Source organism: Symphalangus syndactylus, chromosome 17 (genome assembly GCF_028878055.3).
Source record: "Symphalangus syndactylus isolate Jambi chromosome 17, NHGRI_mSymSyn1-v2.1_pri, whole genome shotgun sequence".
NCBI classification, from domain to species: Eukaryota; Metazoa; Chordata; class Mammalia; order Primates; family Hylobatidae; genus Symphalangus; species Symphalangus syndactylus.
This window is the reverse complement of record NC_072439.2, coordinates 18,592,681-18,605,383: the sequence shown is the minus strand read 5'-3', so window position 1 is coordinate 18,605,383 and position 12,703 is coordinate 18,592,681. Positions and strand designations below refer to the sequence as shown.

Here is a 12,703-nt window from a genome sequence, read left to right as displayed (position 1 = left end):
AAGGAAGGCTCCTGTGACTTTGGGTTTGTGCCTTTGATGTTTTTGAAGAGTAGAGGTCAGTGATTTTTGTCAGATATCACTTATTCTACAAAATATCTGATGTTTCCTTGTGATTAATTTAGGTTGCACACTTTGGCCAGAATACCACAGAAGTGATGTGTAATATACAGTTGATTTTGTATATTGACTTCTCATCTTGTGACCTTCACTTACTAAACCTTGTAGTTTGTCTAGATCTCTTGGGATTTTCTGCATAGACAATCATGTCATCTGTGAAAAAAGATAGTTTTTTCTTTTTCTCACCTTGTCACACTGACTAGTGCAAAGTTGGGCAAGGTGATGCAAGCCTGTAGTCCCAGCTACTTGAGGAGCTGTGGCAGGAGGATCACTTGAACCCGGGAAGACAAGGCTGCAGTGAGCTGAGATTGTGCCACTACACTACAGCCTGGGTGACAAAGTGAGACCTCGTTTCAAAAAAAAAGAGTAGGCCAGGTACACACAGTGGCTCACATGTGTAATCCCCGCACTTTGGGAGGCCACAGCAGGTGGATCACCTGACCTCAGGAGTTCAAGACCAGCCTGGGCAACATAGTGAAACCCTATTTCTACAAAAAATATTTAAAAATTAGCTGGGCATGGTGGCTACCACTAGCTACTCGGGGGCTGAGGCAGGAGGATCACTTGAGCCCAGGAGGCAGAGGTTGCAGTGAGCTGAGATCATGCCACTGTACTCCAACCTGAGCAACACAGTGAGACCCCCATCTCAAATAAATAAATAAATAAATAAATAAATGAAATGAAATACATGGTTAAAAAAAGAGACAGTTTGGTATTGGCGTAAAGAAAAATATACATATCAATGGAACAGAGAAGAGAGTACAGAAATAAACCCATACATATGGTTAATTAATTCTCAACAAGGAGTCAAAATGATTCAATGAGAAAAGGGAAGTCTTTTTTTTTTTTTTTTTTTTTAAGTATTTTCAGCCAGGTGCAGTGGCTCAGGCCTGTAATCCCAATACTTTGGGAGGCCGAGGTGGGAGGATCACTTTAAGCTCAGGAGTTCAAGACCAGCCAGGCAATGTAGTGAAACCCCATTTCTACAAAAAATTTTTTAATTTTTTGGGCATGGCGGCTGCTCATACCTATAGTCCCAGCTACTCAGGAGGCTGAGGCTGGAGAATCCCTTGAGTCTGGGAAGTGGAGGTTGCAGTGAGCCAAGATCATGCCACTGTACTCCAGCCTGGCCAACGGAGTGAGACTCTGTCTTAAAATAAATAAAATAAATAAATAAGCATTGTCAACAAACATATAAAAAAGACACAGAAAAGGGCCGGGCGCGGTGGCTCACACCTGTAATCCCAGCACTTTGGGAGGCCAAGGTAGGCAGATCACAAGGTCAGGAGATCGAGACCATCCTGGCTAACACGGTGAAACCCTGTCTCTACTAAAAATACAAAAAATTAGCCGGGCGTGGTGGCGGGCTCCTGTAGTCCCAGCTACTCGGGAGGCTGAGGCAGAATGGCGTGAACCCGGGAGGCGGAGCTTGCAGTGAGCCAAGATCGCGCCACTGCACTCCAGCCTGGGCGACAGGGTGAGACTCCATCTCAAAAAAAAAAAAGATACAGAAAAAATAAACCTTATCCCCTGCTTCACACAATACACGAAAATTCACTTGAGATGAAACAGAGATCTAAATGTAAAATCTAAAAATAGGAAGCTTCTAGAAGAAAACATAGGAGACAGGCAGAATAACAGCACCTCAAAGATGTCTACGTCCTAATCCCTGAACCTGGAAATGTGGCAGAAGGCACTTTGCAGATGTGATGAACTTGAAGATGTTGAAATGGGGGAGATGCCCCTGGATTATCCGGGTAGGCCAAGTGTCATCATAAGGGTCTTTATAAGAAAGGAGGGCTGGGTGTGGTGGCTAATGCCTGTAATCCTACCACTTTGGGAGGCTGGGGTGGGTGGATCGCTTGAGCCCAGGAGTTTGAGACCAGCCTGGGCAACACAGTGAAACCCTCTCTCTACAAAAAATAACAAAGGTTAGCCAAGAGTGGTGGTGTGCACCTGTAGCCCCGGCTACTTAGGAGGCTGAGGTGGGAGAATCGCTTGAACCTCAGAGGCAGAAGTTGCAGTGAGCTGAGATCATGCCACTGTACTCCAGCCTGGGCAACGGAAATGAAACCCTGTCTCAAGAAAAAAAAAATGAACAAAAGAAAAAGAAGGCCAGGCGCAGTGGCTCACGCCTATAATTCCAGCATTTTGGGAGGCTGAGGCGGGCAGATCACGAGGTCAGGAGTTCGAGACCAGCCTGGCCAATACGGTGAAACCCCGTCTCTACTAAAAATACAAAAAAAAAAAGTTAGCTGGGCGTGGTGGTGGGCACCTGTAGTCCCAGCAAATCGGGAGGCCGAGGCAGAAGAATAGCTTGAACCCGGGAGGCAGAGGTTGCAGTGAGCCAAGATCGCGCCAGTGCACTCACTCCAGCCTGGGCGACAGAGCAAGACTCCATCTCAAAAAAAAAAAAAAAAAAGAAAAGAAAAAGAAAAAAAGAAGGCAAGAGAGTCAGAGTTGGAGAAGTAACAATGGAAGTGGAAGCAGGCGTTAGTGACAGGAGTGCTGGCTTTGATGAAGGAAGGGTCACAAGCTGAGGAGGGCAGATGGACTCTAGAAGCTGAAAGAGGCAAGGAAATGGATTCTCCCCTAGAGCCTCCAGAAGGAACACGGCTCTGCCCACACCTAGATTTTAGCCCAGTGAGAGTGATTTCAGACTTCTGACCTCCAGAACAGTCAAATAATATATTTGTGTCATTTTAAGCCATGATCCAAACTTGCTCTCTTCCCTGATGTGCAGTTTACCGCCCTGTGTCTGCCTTCTGTCTCCTCCGTACACTGGGTGATCCTCCAGAGGGCAGCAATCAGGTGTGACTCACATCTGCCCCATGTCTTCCCAGCCCCAGGCCCTGGGGGAGACGGTGATGTGAGCATGAGGGGCAGAGGTCAGTATGGGATCCATCTCATAGCCCTGCTTACCTCATAGTCTTGCTCCCCAGCGCCTCCAGCTGAACTGCCCACCAGCACCTCCACGAAAGCTGAGCCATCATTCCCGATGTCCACACTGTGTATCTGCTCCTCCTTCTCCAACTGTGGGCAGAGAGAGAGGCCACTGTCAGTGCCTGCTCTGCCTCTGGGCTCACGGTGGGACCTCAGGATGAATCTCCTTTGGATCACCATGTCCCTGCAACGCCAACTCTGTGAGGGGGCACACCAGGGTTGAGTGGTGCCATGTGTCCCCTCCATGCAGCACAGGGTATGGCATGGAGCAGGAACTCACAAAATAGTCACTGAATGAATGCATACGCGCCCACCCCACACATACCTGCTTCCCTGACCTCTCCAGACTCCACCAGGTCAGCCTATCACACGCCGCCATGGAGCTCTCCTTGGTAAGCACTTGCCAGAGTTATAACTTTATTCAAATCATCATGCAGACAAACAGCACATGTCACCCCTCACCCACAATTGCAGAGGACTCCAGGAAACCTCCCTGAGGGCAGAGGCTTTGTCCGATCTTGCTCACCACTGGTTCCTGGGTTTGAATCCCAGCTGTGCTGCACACTAACTGTATGACCATGCCAGTTAACCTTTTGGAGCCTCAGTTTTCTCATCTGTAAAATGGGAATGACCACCATATCTACGATCATGCACATAAATAATGGCCACAGGGCATGGCGAAGAGTAGGCAATTAACTGCTGTCAGTCAGGAGGTATTATTAGTCAGTGCTAGACAACTATTTGTTGAAAGAAGAAAAGAGCTACCTGTAGGAGGGCTCACCTCAAAGGATCTGCCATTCCTGTCTGACAGATAAAGATGCAGAAAGCCATGCGAGCCGTGCGGGCACGGGAGGCAGTTAGGTTGAGGCAAGTGTCCTGCCTTCCAGTTTGGGGCTCTTTTATTAGGATCCTAGAATGATGCATTATTACAACTCTCAAAGGTACCTAGGCCAGGTGCAGTGGCTCAAGCCTGTAAATCCAGCACTCTGCGAGGCCAAGGCAATGGATCACTTGAGGCCACCCTGGCCAACATGGCAAAACCCCTTCTCTACTAAAAATATAAAATATAGCCGGGCATGGTGACACATGCCTGTAGTCCCAGCTCTTCAAGAGGCTGAGGCACAAGAATCTCTTGAACCTAGGAAGCAGAGGTTGCAGTAAGCAGAGATCATGCCACTGCACTCCAGCCTGGGTGACACAGCAAGACTCTGTCTCGAAAAAAAAAACAAGGTACCTAGTCCACCACCCTACACTGCCCTCTCCCACCCCTGGTGATGACAGATGCTCCAATCTGCTCTATTGCCTCCCTGTCAGATCATCTAGACATCACCTGCACACTGCTATCAACAGGAACACCACTGTATGGGAGGAGGGAGCCTGGACTTGGGGTGAGGTAGGCCTGGGCTCAAATACAGCAATGCCATTTCCAACCTGCACAACCTTGGGTGATGTAGTCAACATCTCTGTGAGGCAGTTTCCTCACATGCAAAAAGGGAAGATGGTCATAACCCTCACTCCTTGGCCAAGCGCAGTGGCTCACATCTTTATAACCAGCACTTTGGGAGGCTGAGGTGGGAGGATCACTTGAGGCTGGGAGTTCAAGACCAGCCTGGGCAACATAGCCAGACCTTGTCTCTACAAAAATTACAAAAATTAGCCAGGCATGGTGGCACATACCTGTGGTCCCAGCTACTCAGGAGGCTGAGGAAGGAGGATCACTTGAGCCTGGGGAGGTCAAGGCTGCAGTGAGTCATGTTCGCATCACTGTACTCTGGGCGACAGAGTGATAAGACCTTGTCCTCAGACCTTGTCCTTCAGACCTCCCTCTGAAGGAAGCTGAGATGACACAGAATTAACAACTATAACCACAACTGCGGCCAACATCCGAGTGCGCTGAGCGCTCCTGGTGTGCCAGACTCCTGCTAATAATACATGTAGCTACTCTCCTGCAACGGCTCTGCCAGGCAGTTGCTATAATTATCTCTATCTTACACATGAGCAAACGGAGGCAGGAAGTGGTTATGTAACTTCACAGCTGGTGGGTGGCAAAGCCGGACCGGAACCCAGGCAGGCCGGCGACAGTCCACGCGTGCTCCTCCATCACACCACTGACGTGCTAGAGGAGGAAGATGGTGTTGGAGGAAGGGCTTGCCTAAGGCTGAGGCTGGCAGACCTCCTGCTGACTCCCCTGCCTCCACCACCACTCCCAGCCCTGGGCCCTGGGCAGTGTACAGTGCTGCCTGGGCTCATGAGATGTCCCAGTCTGGGCCGGGTGCGGTGGCTCACACCCGTAATACCAGCACTTTGGGAGGCTGAGACAGGTGAATCGCTTGAGGTCAGGAGTTTGAGACTAGCCTGGCCAACATGGTGAAACCCTGTCTCTACTAAAAATATGAAAATAAAATTAGCCTGGCATGGTGGTGTGCGCCTGTAATCCCAGATACTGGGGAGGCTGAGGCAGGAGAATCACTTGAACCCGGGAGGCAGAGGTTGCAGTGAGCCGAGATTGTGCCACTGCACTCCAGCTTGGGCGATAGAGTGAGACTCTGTCTCAAAAAAAACAAAAACAAACAAACAAACAAAAAAAAACAAGAAGTCCCAGTCTGACTGCTCCCCAGGCCAGGCTTGGTGACTTTCCACCAGCCACAACGGCCTCCCTTCTGTGCCAAGAACAGTCTGGCTCCTTCCCACCGCAGGGCCTCTGCACCTGCCAATCCCCCTGTCTGGACCACTTTTCCCTCAAACATATCCATAGCTGGGTAAAAGTTTGCCTTCTGTGCTTCAGGTGCCCACTCAGATGTCACTTCAGACCATAAGTAACCTACCTCACCCCCTACCTGGTGCCACTCTCTATCTCCCTACCCGACTTTACTTTTCTTCATGATTACCGCCTGGTGTTACACAGTTACATCTTTTTTGTTTGTATTTGTCTAGCATCTGTCTCTCCCGCCAGACTTTTAAGCTCCACAAGAGCAAGGACAGTGTCTGAGTTGTTCCCTATTGTGTCCCCAAGGCCAAGAACAGTGTCTTGTCCTTCCCAGCTCTGCTGATTTCCTGCTGTGTGATCCTGGAGCAAATGGTTTCATTTCACCCCTTGTGCCTCAGTTTTCGAACCTATGAAATGGGGACAATAATAACGTCTATCTCATAAAGTTGTTGAGAACATTCAAATCCATACCAAGAATGAGAAATAACATACCAAGTGCCTGGAATACTGCCTGGCACAGAGCAAACACTATATAAATGTCAGCTGCGAATATCATTAACACAGCAGGCCTCTAGTGCATTCCCGATGGATGGATAGACGGACGCAGAACATGTGCCCAGCGACCGTTCGCAGAAGTTACTACTCAAGAGTTACTAAGCAGTAACTCTGGCTCTGTCCTCCCTTATCAAGTGGCCCTGTTGAGCCCCTTCTCTGCTGTTTGCCTGGGTGTCCCATCTGTCACAAGAGGATCATCATGGCTAACATTTTCAAATTATCACCATGTGCCAGGTGCTTGGTATATGAGTTTCCTGTTACTGTTGTACAAATTAGCACAAATTTTGTGGCTAAAAACAACACAAATTTGGCCGGGCGCAGTGGCTCACACCTGTAATCCCAGAACTTTAGGAGACCAAGGCAGGCGGATCACCTGAGGTCAAGAGTTCGAGACCAGCCTGACCAAAATGCAGAAACTCCGTCTCTACTAAAAATATAAAATTAGCCAGGCGTGGTGGCGCATGCCTGTAATCCCAGCTACTCGGGAGGCTGAGGCAGGAGAATCACTTAAACCTGGGGGGTGGAGGTTGCAGCGAGCCGAGATCACACCACTGCACTCCAGCCTGGGCAACAAGAGCGAAACTCTGTCTCAAAAAAAAAAAAAAAAAACACACACACACACACAAATTTAATATCTTACAGATCTGGAGGTCAAAAGTCTGAAACTGGGCCTTACAGGGCTAAAATCTAGATGCGGCAGGGCTGCATTCCTTCCTTCCGGGAGCACTAGCGGAGAATGTGTCTCCTTGCATCTTCAGCTTCTCGAGGCCACCTGCCTTCCTTGGCTCACAGTCCCTTCCTCGTCTTCAAAGCTGCTGAAAGTGCTGGCATCACTCCAGGCTCTGCTTGCACCTTCACAGCTCTGGTTCCAGCTCTCTTGCCTCCCTCTTTCCCTTATAAGGCCTCCGGGGGTTACATGAGGCCCACCAGATAATCCAGGGCACTCTCCCCATCTCAAGATCCTTAATTTAATCAAACCCGCAAAGCTCCTTTGGCCATTAAAATATTTCCAGGTTCTGGGGACGAGGACATGAACATCTTTTGAGCACCACTGTTCTGTCCACCACACTTGGCTAAGCGTGGGCTGGGCATCACTGAAGCCTCAAAACAACTTTAAATAGAAGGGTCTGCTATGACTCCAGTTTCACAGATGGGGAAACTGAGGCTCAGACAGGTTAAATCAATAGCTTACATGGCACACAAGCTAATAAGTAGCAGAGTACTTCAGACCCAACTGCCTGACTGCAAAGCACTGTCCAATACTACCACTGTTCTCAACTCCTTTCCTTCCATCCCTGAGTCAAACTCAGCATCTTTACCTCTCCCACAATATTCAGCACGGCTCCTAAATGTAGTAGGATGGAGATGCTTGTATTTTAAATGAACAATTCCTACTGCATATATAACTATTTCTACTTTAAACATGCACAAGCACTCCCTGACATTTCTTCTTCATATATAAAAAAAGTCCTGGCCAGGAGCACTGGCCCACGCCTGTAATCCCAGCACCGTGGGAGGTGGAGGCGGGAGAATCACTTGAGGCCAGGAGTTCGAGACCAGCCTGGCCAACATAGCAAAACCCTGTCTCTACCAAAAATACAAAAAGTTAGCTGGGTGTGGTGACACACGCCTCAATAGTCCCAGCTACTCAGGAGGCTAAGGCACAAGAATTACTTGAACCTGGGAGGTGGGGGTTGCAGTGAGTTGAGATGAGCCACTACACACCAGCCTGGGTGATAGGGTGAGACTGTCTCAAGAGAGAAAACAACAGGCTGGGCACGGTGGCTCACACCTGTAATCTCAGCCCTTTCGGAGGCCAAGGCAGGCAGATCACATGAGGCCAGGAGTTCGAGACCAGCATGACCAATATGGTGAAACCCTGTCTCTACTAAAAATATAAAAATTAGCCAGGCGTGGTGGCGTGCACCTGTAATCCCAGCTACTCGGGAGGCTGAGGCCAGAGAATCACTTGAACCTGGGAGGCAGAAGTTGCAGCGAGCCCAGATCATGCCACTGCACTCCAGCCTGGGTGACAGAGCAAGACTCCATCTAAAAAAAAAAAAAAAAAAAAAAGTGGCCGGGCATGGTGGATCAGGCCTGTAATCCCAGTACTTCGGGAGGCAGAGGTTGGTGGATCACAAGGTCAGGAGAGTTCAAGACCAGCCTGGCCAAGAGGGTGAAACCCCGTCTCTACTAAAAATACAAAAATTAGCCAGGCATGGTGGCGGGCGCCTGTAATCCCAGCTACTCGGGAGGCTGAGACAGAGAATTGCTTGAATCCGCGAGGCGGAGGTTGCAATGAGCCAAGATCACGCCACTGCATTCCAGCCTGGGTGACAGAGCGAGACTCTGCCTCAAAAAAAAAAAAAAAAAAAAAGGTAAATAAATACTTTTTAAAAATCTGATAAAAATGTTTATACATGGAGGCTGGGGGTGGTGGCTCACGCCTGTAATCCCAACTTTGGGAGGCCAAGGCAGGTGGATTTCTTGAGCCCAGGAGTTCAAGACCAACCTGGGCAACACGGCGAAACCCCGCCTCTACTAAAAACAGAAAAATTAGTTGGGCATGGTGGCATGCGCCTGTAGTCCCAGCTACTCGGGAGGCTGAGGCACGAGAATCACTTGAACCTGGGAAGCAGAGGTTGCAGTGAGCCAAGATTGCACCACTGCACTCCAGCCTGGGCAACAGAGCAAGACTCAATCTCAAAAAAAAAAAAAAAAAGTTTATATATACATGGCAACAACCCAATAAATGTCCATCAGTTGATGAATAAACATTGTACAGTATATTTATGGAATATCATTCAATTATTTAAAAAACTGAAGTTGTGATATATGCTACAACATGGATGAACCTCAGAAACATTATGCAAAGTGTAACAAGGTTAAGTGTAAAAGACCACATATACATTTATAAGTCCAGAATAAGCAAATCCAGAGAAGCAGAAGGTAGATCAGTGGTTGCCAAGGGCAACATTGGGGAGAGAATAAGAAGTGACTGCTTAATGGTTATGTGGTTTCTTTTTGGAGTGATGAAAATATTCTGAATTAGAGAATGGAGATGGTTGAAGAACACTGTCAATATGCTAAAAAAAAAAAAAAAAAAACCTGAAATGTGTACTTTATTTATTTATTTATCTATCTATCTGTTTTTGTTTTTTGTTGAGACGGAGTCTCACTCTGTCACCCAGGCTGGAGTGCAGTGGTGCAATCTCAGCTCACTGCAACCTCTGCCTTCCGGTTCAAGTGATTCTCTTGCCTCAGCCTCCCGAATAGCTGGGACTACAGGCATGCACCACCAAACCCGGCTAATTTTTGTATTTTCAGTAGAGACTGGGTTTCACCATGTTGGCCAGCCTGGTCTCGAATCCCTGACCTCAAGCAATCCACCCGCCTTGGCCTCCCAAAGTGCTGGGATTACAGGTGTGAGCTACCGCATCTGGCTGAAATGTGCACTTTAAATGGTTAAAACAGTAAATTTTATGTGAATTTTTCTCAAAATAAGAGATGAGTGCTCAGTATGTATCAGCTGTGAGGATAAGGGCACAAGATGACTATCATCTGTGGCCTGGGTTCGTGTGCATGCAGCTTTCTCAGGGAGACACAGTTCATGATATGAACTGTTTCTGAAACAAACATGGCACAGGAAGGCAAAGTTCCTGAGAGGTATATTGCTAAAAAACTGTTCCACATCCATGAAATGCAATCTTTTTTTTTTTTTTGAGACAGAGTCTTGCTCTGTCACCCAGGCTACAGTACAGTGGCATGATCTCGGCTCTGTGCAACCTCCGCCTCCCGGGTTCAAACAATTCTCCTGCCTCAGCCTCCCAGGTAGCTGGGATTACAGGCGCCCACCACTGCACCTGGCTAATTTTTATATTTTTAGTAGAGACAGGTTCCACCATCTTGGCCAGGCTGGTCTTGAACACCTGACCTCGTGATCCACCCGCCTCAGCCTCCCAAAGTGCTGGGATTACAGGCGTGAGCCACTGCACCCGGCCATGAAATGCAATTGTATGCATCATTTAAAAGAATAAGGTAGGCCGCATGCGGCGTGGCTGACGCCTTGGGAGGCCAAGGCAGGAGGATCACTTGAGGTCAGGAATTCAAGACCAGCCTGGCTAACATGGGGAAACCCCATCTCTACCAAAAATACAAAAATTAGCCAAGCCTGGTGTCATGTGCCTGTAATCCCAGCTACTAGGGAGGTTGAGGCAGGAGAATCACTTGAAGCTGGGAGCGGGAGGTTGCAGTGAGCCAGGATCGCACTACTGCACTCCGGCCTGGGCGACAGAGTGAGATTCTGTCTCTAAGTAAGTAAGTAAGTAAATAAATAAATAAGGTAGAACTTTATGCAGTGTGCATCTCCAAAATACATTGTTACTTGAAAAAAAACACACAAGGGAACAGTGTATGTACTATGAATTTTTTAAAAAGGGATGGAGGCGGCCGGGCGCGGTGGCTCACTCTTGTAATCCCAGCACTTTGGGAGGCCGAGGCGGGCGGATCACAAGGTCAGGAGATCGAGACCACGGTGAAACCCTGTCTCTACTAAAAATACAAAAAAAAAAAAATTAGCCGGGCGTGGTGGCGGGCGCCTGCAGTCCCAGCTACTCGGAGAGGCTGAGGCAGGAGAATGGCGTGAACCTGGGAGGCAGAGCTTGCAGTGAGCCGAGATTGCGCCACTGCACTCCAGCCTGGGCGACAGAGCGAGACTCCGTCTCAAAAAAAAAAGGGGATGGAGGGGGTAGGTATATGTGCTTGTATGTGTACAGAATGACCCAGGAAGACCACCCAAAAAAACTGCTAATGGTGGTTGCATCAGGAGAGAAGAATGAGGGAGCAGGAGTTGGGGAGGAAGCAGGGAGGGATGGAAAGGATGAGGGGAGATTTTCTTTTTTTTTTTTTTTTTTGAGACGGAGTCTCGCTCTGTCGCCCAGGCTGGAGTGCAGTGGCGCGATCTCGGCTCACTGCAAGCTCCGCCTCCCGGGTTCAAGCCATTCTCCTGCCTCAGCCTCTACGAGTAGCTAGGACTACAGGCGCCCGCCACCACGCCCAGCTAATTTTTTGTATTTTTAGTAGAGACGGGGTTTCACCGTGGTCTCGATCTCCTGACCTCCTGATCCACCCGCCTCGGCCTCCCAAAGTGCTGGGATTACAAGCGTGAGCCACCGCGCCCGGCGGGAGATTTTCTTTTTAGTGTATACCCGTTTGCACCTTTTGAATTTTGCACTATATGCATATAATGCCCATTCAGAAAGCAAATATAATAAAGCCACAATGGCCAGGTCTTTGTGGCCTGTCAGTAATCCCTGTAATCCCAGCTACTCAGGAAGCTGCCTCCAAAAAGCTTAAAAAGAAAAAAAAAAAATGAGTTGGGTGTGGTGGTGTGCACCTATAGTCCTAGCTACTCAGGAGGACAAGCTGGGGCATCACTTGAGATCAACAGTTCAAGACCAGCCTTGGCAACATAGTGACACTCCGTTTAAAAAAAAAAATCAAATATAAATAAATAAAACCGTAATAGTTATCTCAATATAACAGAATACTATACAGAAATGACAATAGGCCAGGCGCAGTGGCTCATGTCCATAATCCCAAGGATTTAAGAAGCTGAGGCAGGAGGAATGCTTGAGTCCAGGAGTTCAAGACCAGCCTAGACAACACAGTGAGACTCCATCTCTGCAAAAAAATACAAAAATCAGACTGGTGAAGTGGCACATGCCTGTAGTCCCAACTACTGAGGAGGCTGAGGTGGGAGGATTGCTTGAGCCCGGGAGGTCGAGCCTGTAGTGAGCTGAGATGGTGCCACTGCACTCCGGTCTGGGCGACAGAGTGAGACCCTGTCTCAAAAAAAAAAAAAAAAAAAAAAAAAAAAAAAAAAGACAATAGGAGTCGGGCACAGTGGCTCACTCCCGTAATCCCAGCACTTTGGGAAGCCGAGGCAGGTGGATCACCAGAGGTCAGGAGTTCGAGACCAGCCTGACCAACATGGTGAAAACCTGTCTCTACTAAATACAAAAAATTAGCCAGGTGTGGTGGTGCATGCCTGTAATCCCAGCTACTTGGGAGGCTGAGGCAAGAGAACCACTTGAACCTGGGAGGCAGAGGTTGCAGTGAGCTGAGATTGTGCCATTGCACTCCAGCCAGGACAACAAGAGCAAAACTCCATCTCAGACAAAAAAAAAAAAAAAAAAAAAAAAAAATCACAATAAACCATCTACAGCTACACTCAACAACATAGATGAAACGAACAAACATAACAAGGGAAGCCAGACAAGAAAAGTTTATACCACACAATTCCATTTTATATGCAATTCAAAATCAGGCAAAATGAATCCATGCTGTTAACAATCAGGACAGCGGTCACCCTTGCAGGGG

General features: G+C 48.3%; 1 protein-coding gene across 4 annotated transcripts in view; it reads right to left on the bottom strand.

Annotated features, from left to right (window-relative positions):
• Positions 1-12,703, bottom strand: part of XRCC1 (X-ray repair cross complementing 1) — a 37,410-nt gene that overhangs the window by 13,569 nt on the left and 11,138 nt on the right. For all 4 annotated transcript variants that reach the window (XM_063620956.1, XM_055249317.2, XM_055249313.2 and 1 more), the window contains one exon: positions 3,040-3,150. In XM_063620956.1, coding sequence (XP_063477026.1) covers positions 3,040-3,150 — 111 coding nt within the window. The remainder of the gene's footprint in view (positions 1-3,039; positions 3,151-12,703) is intronic.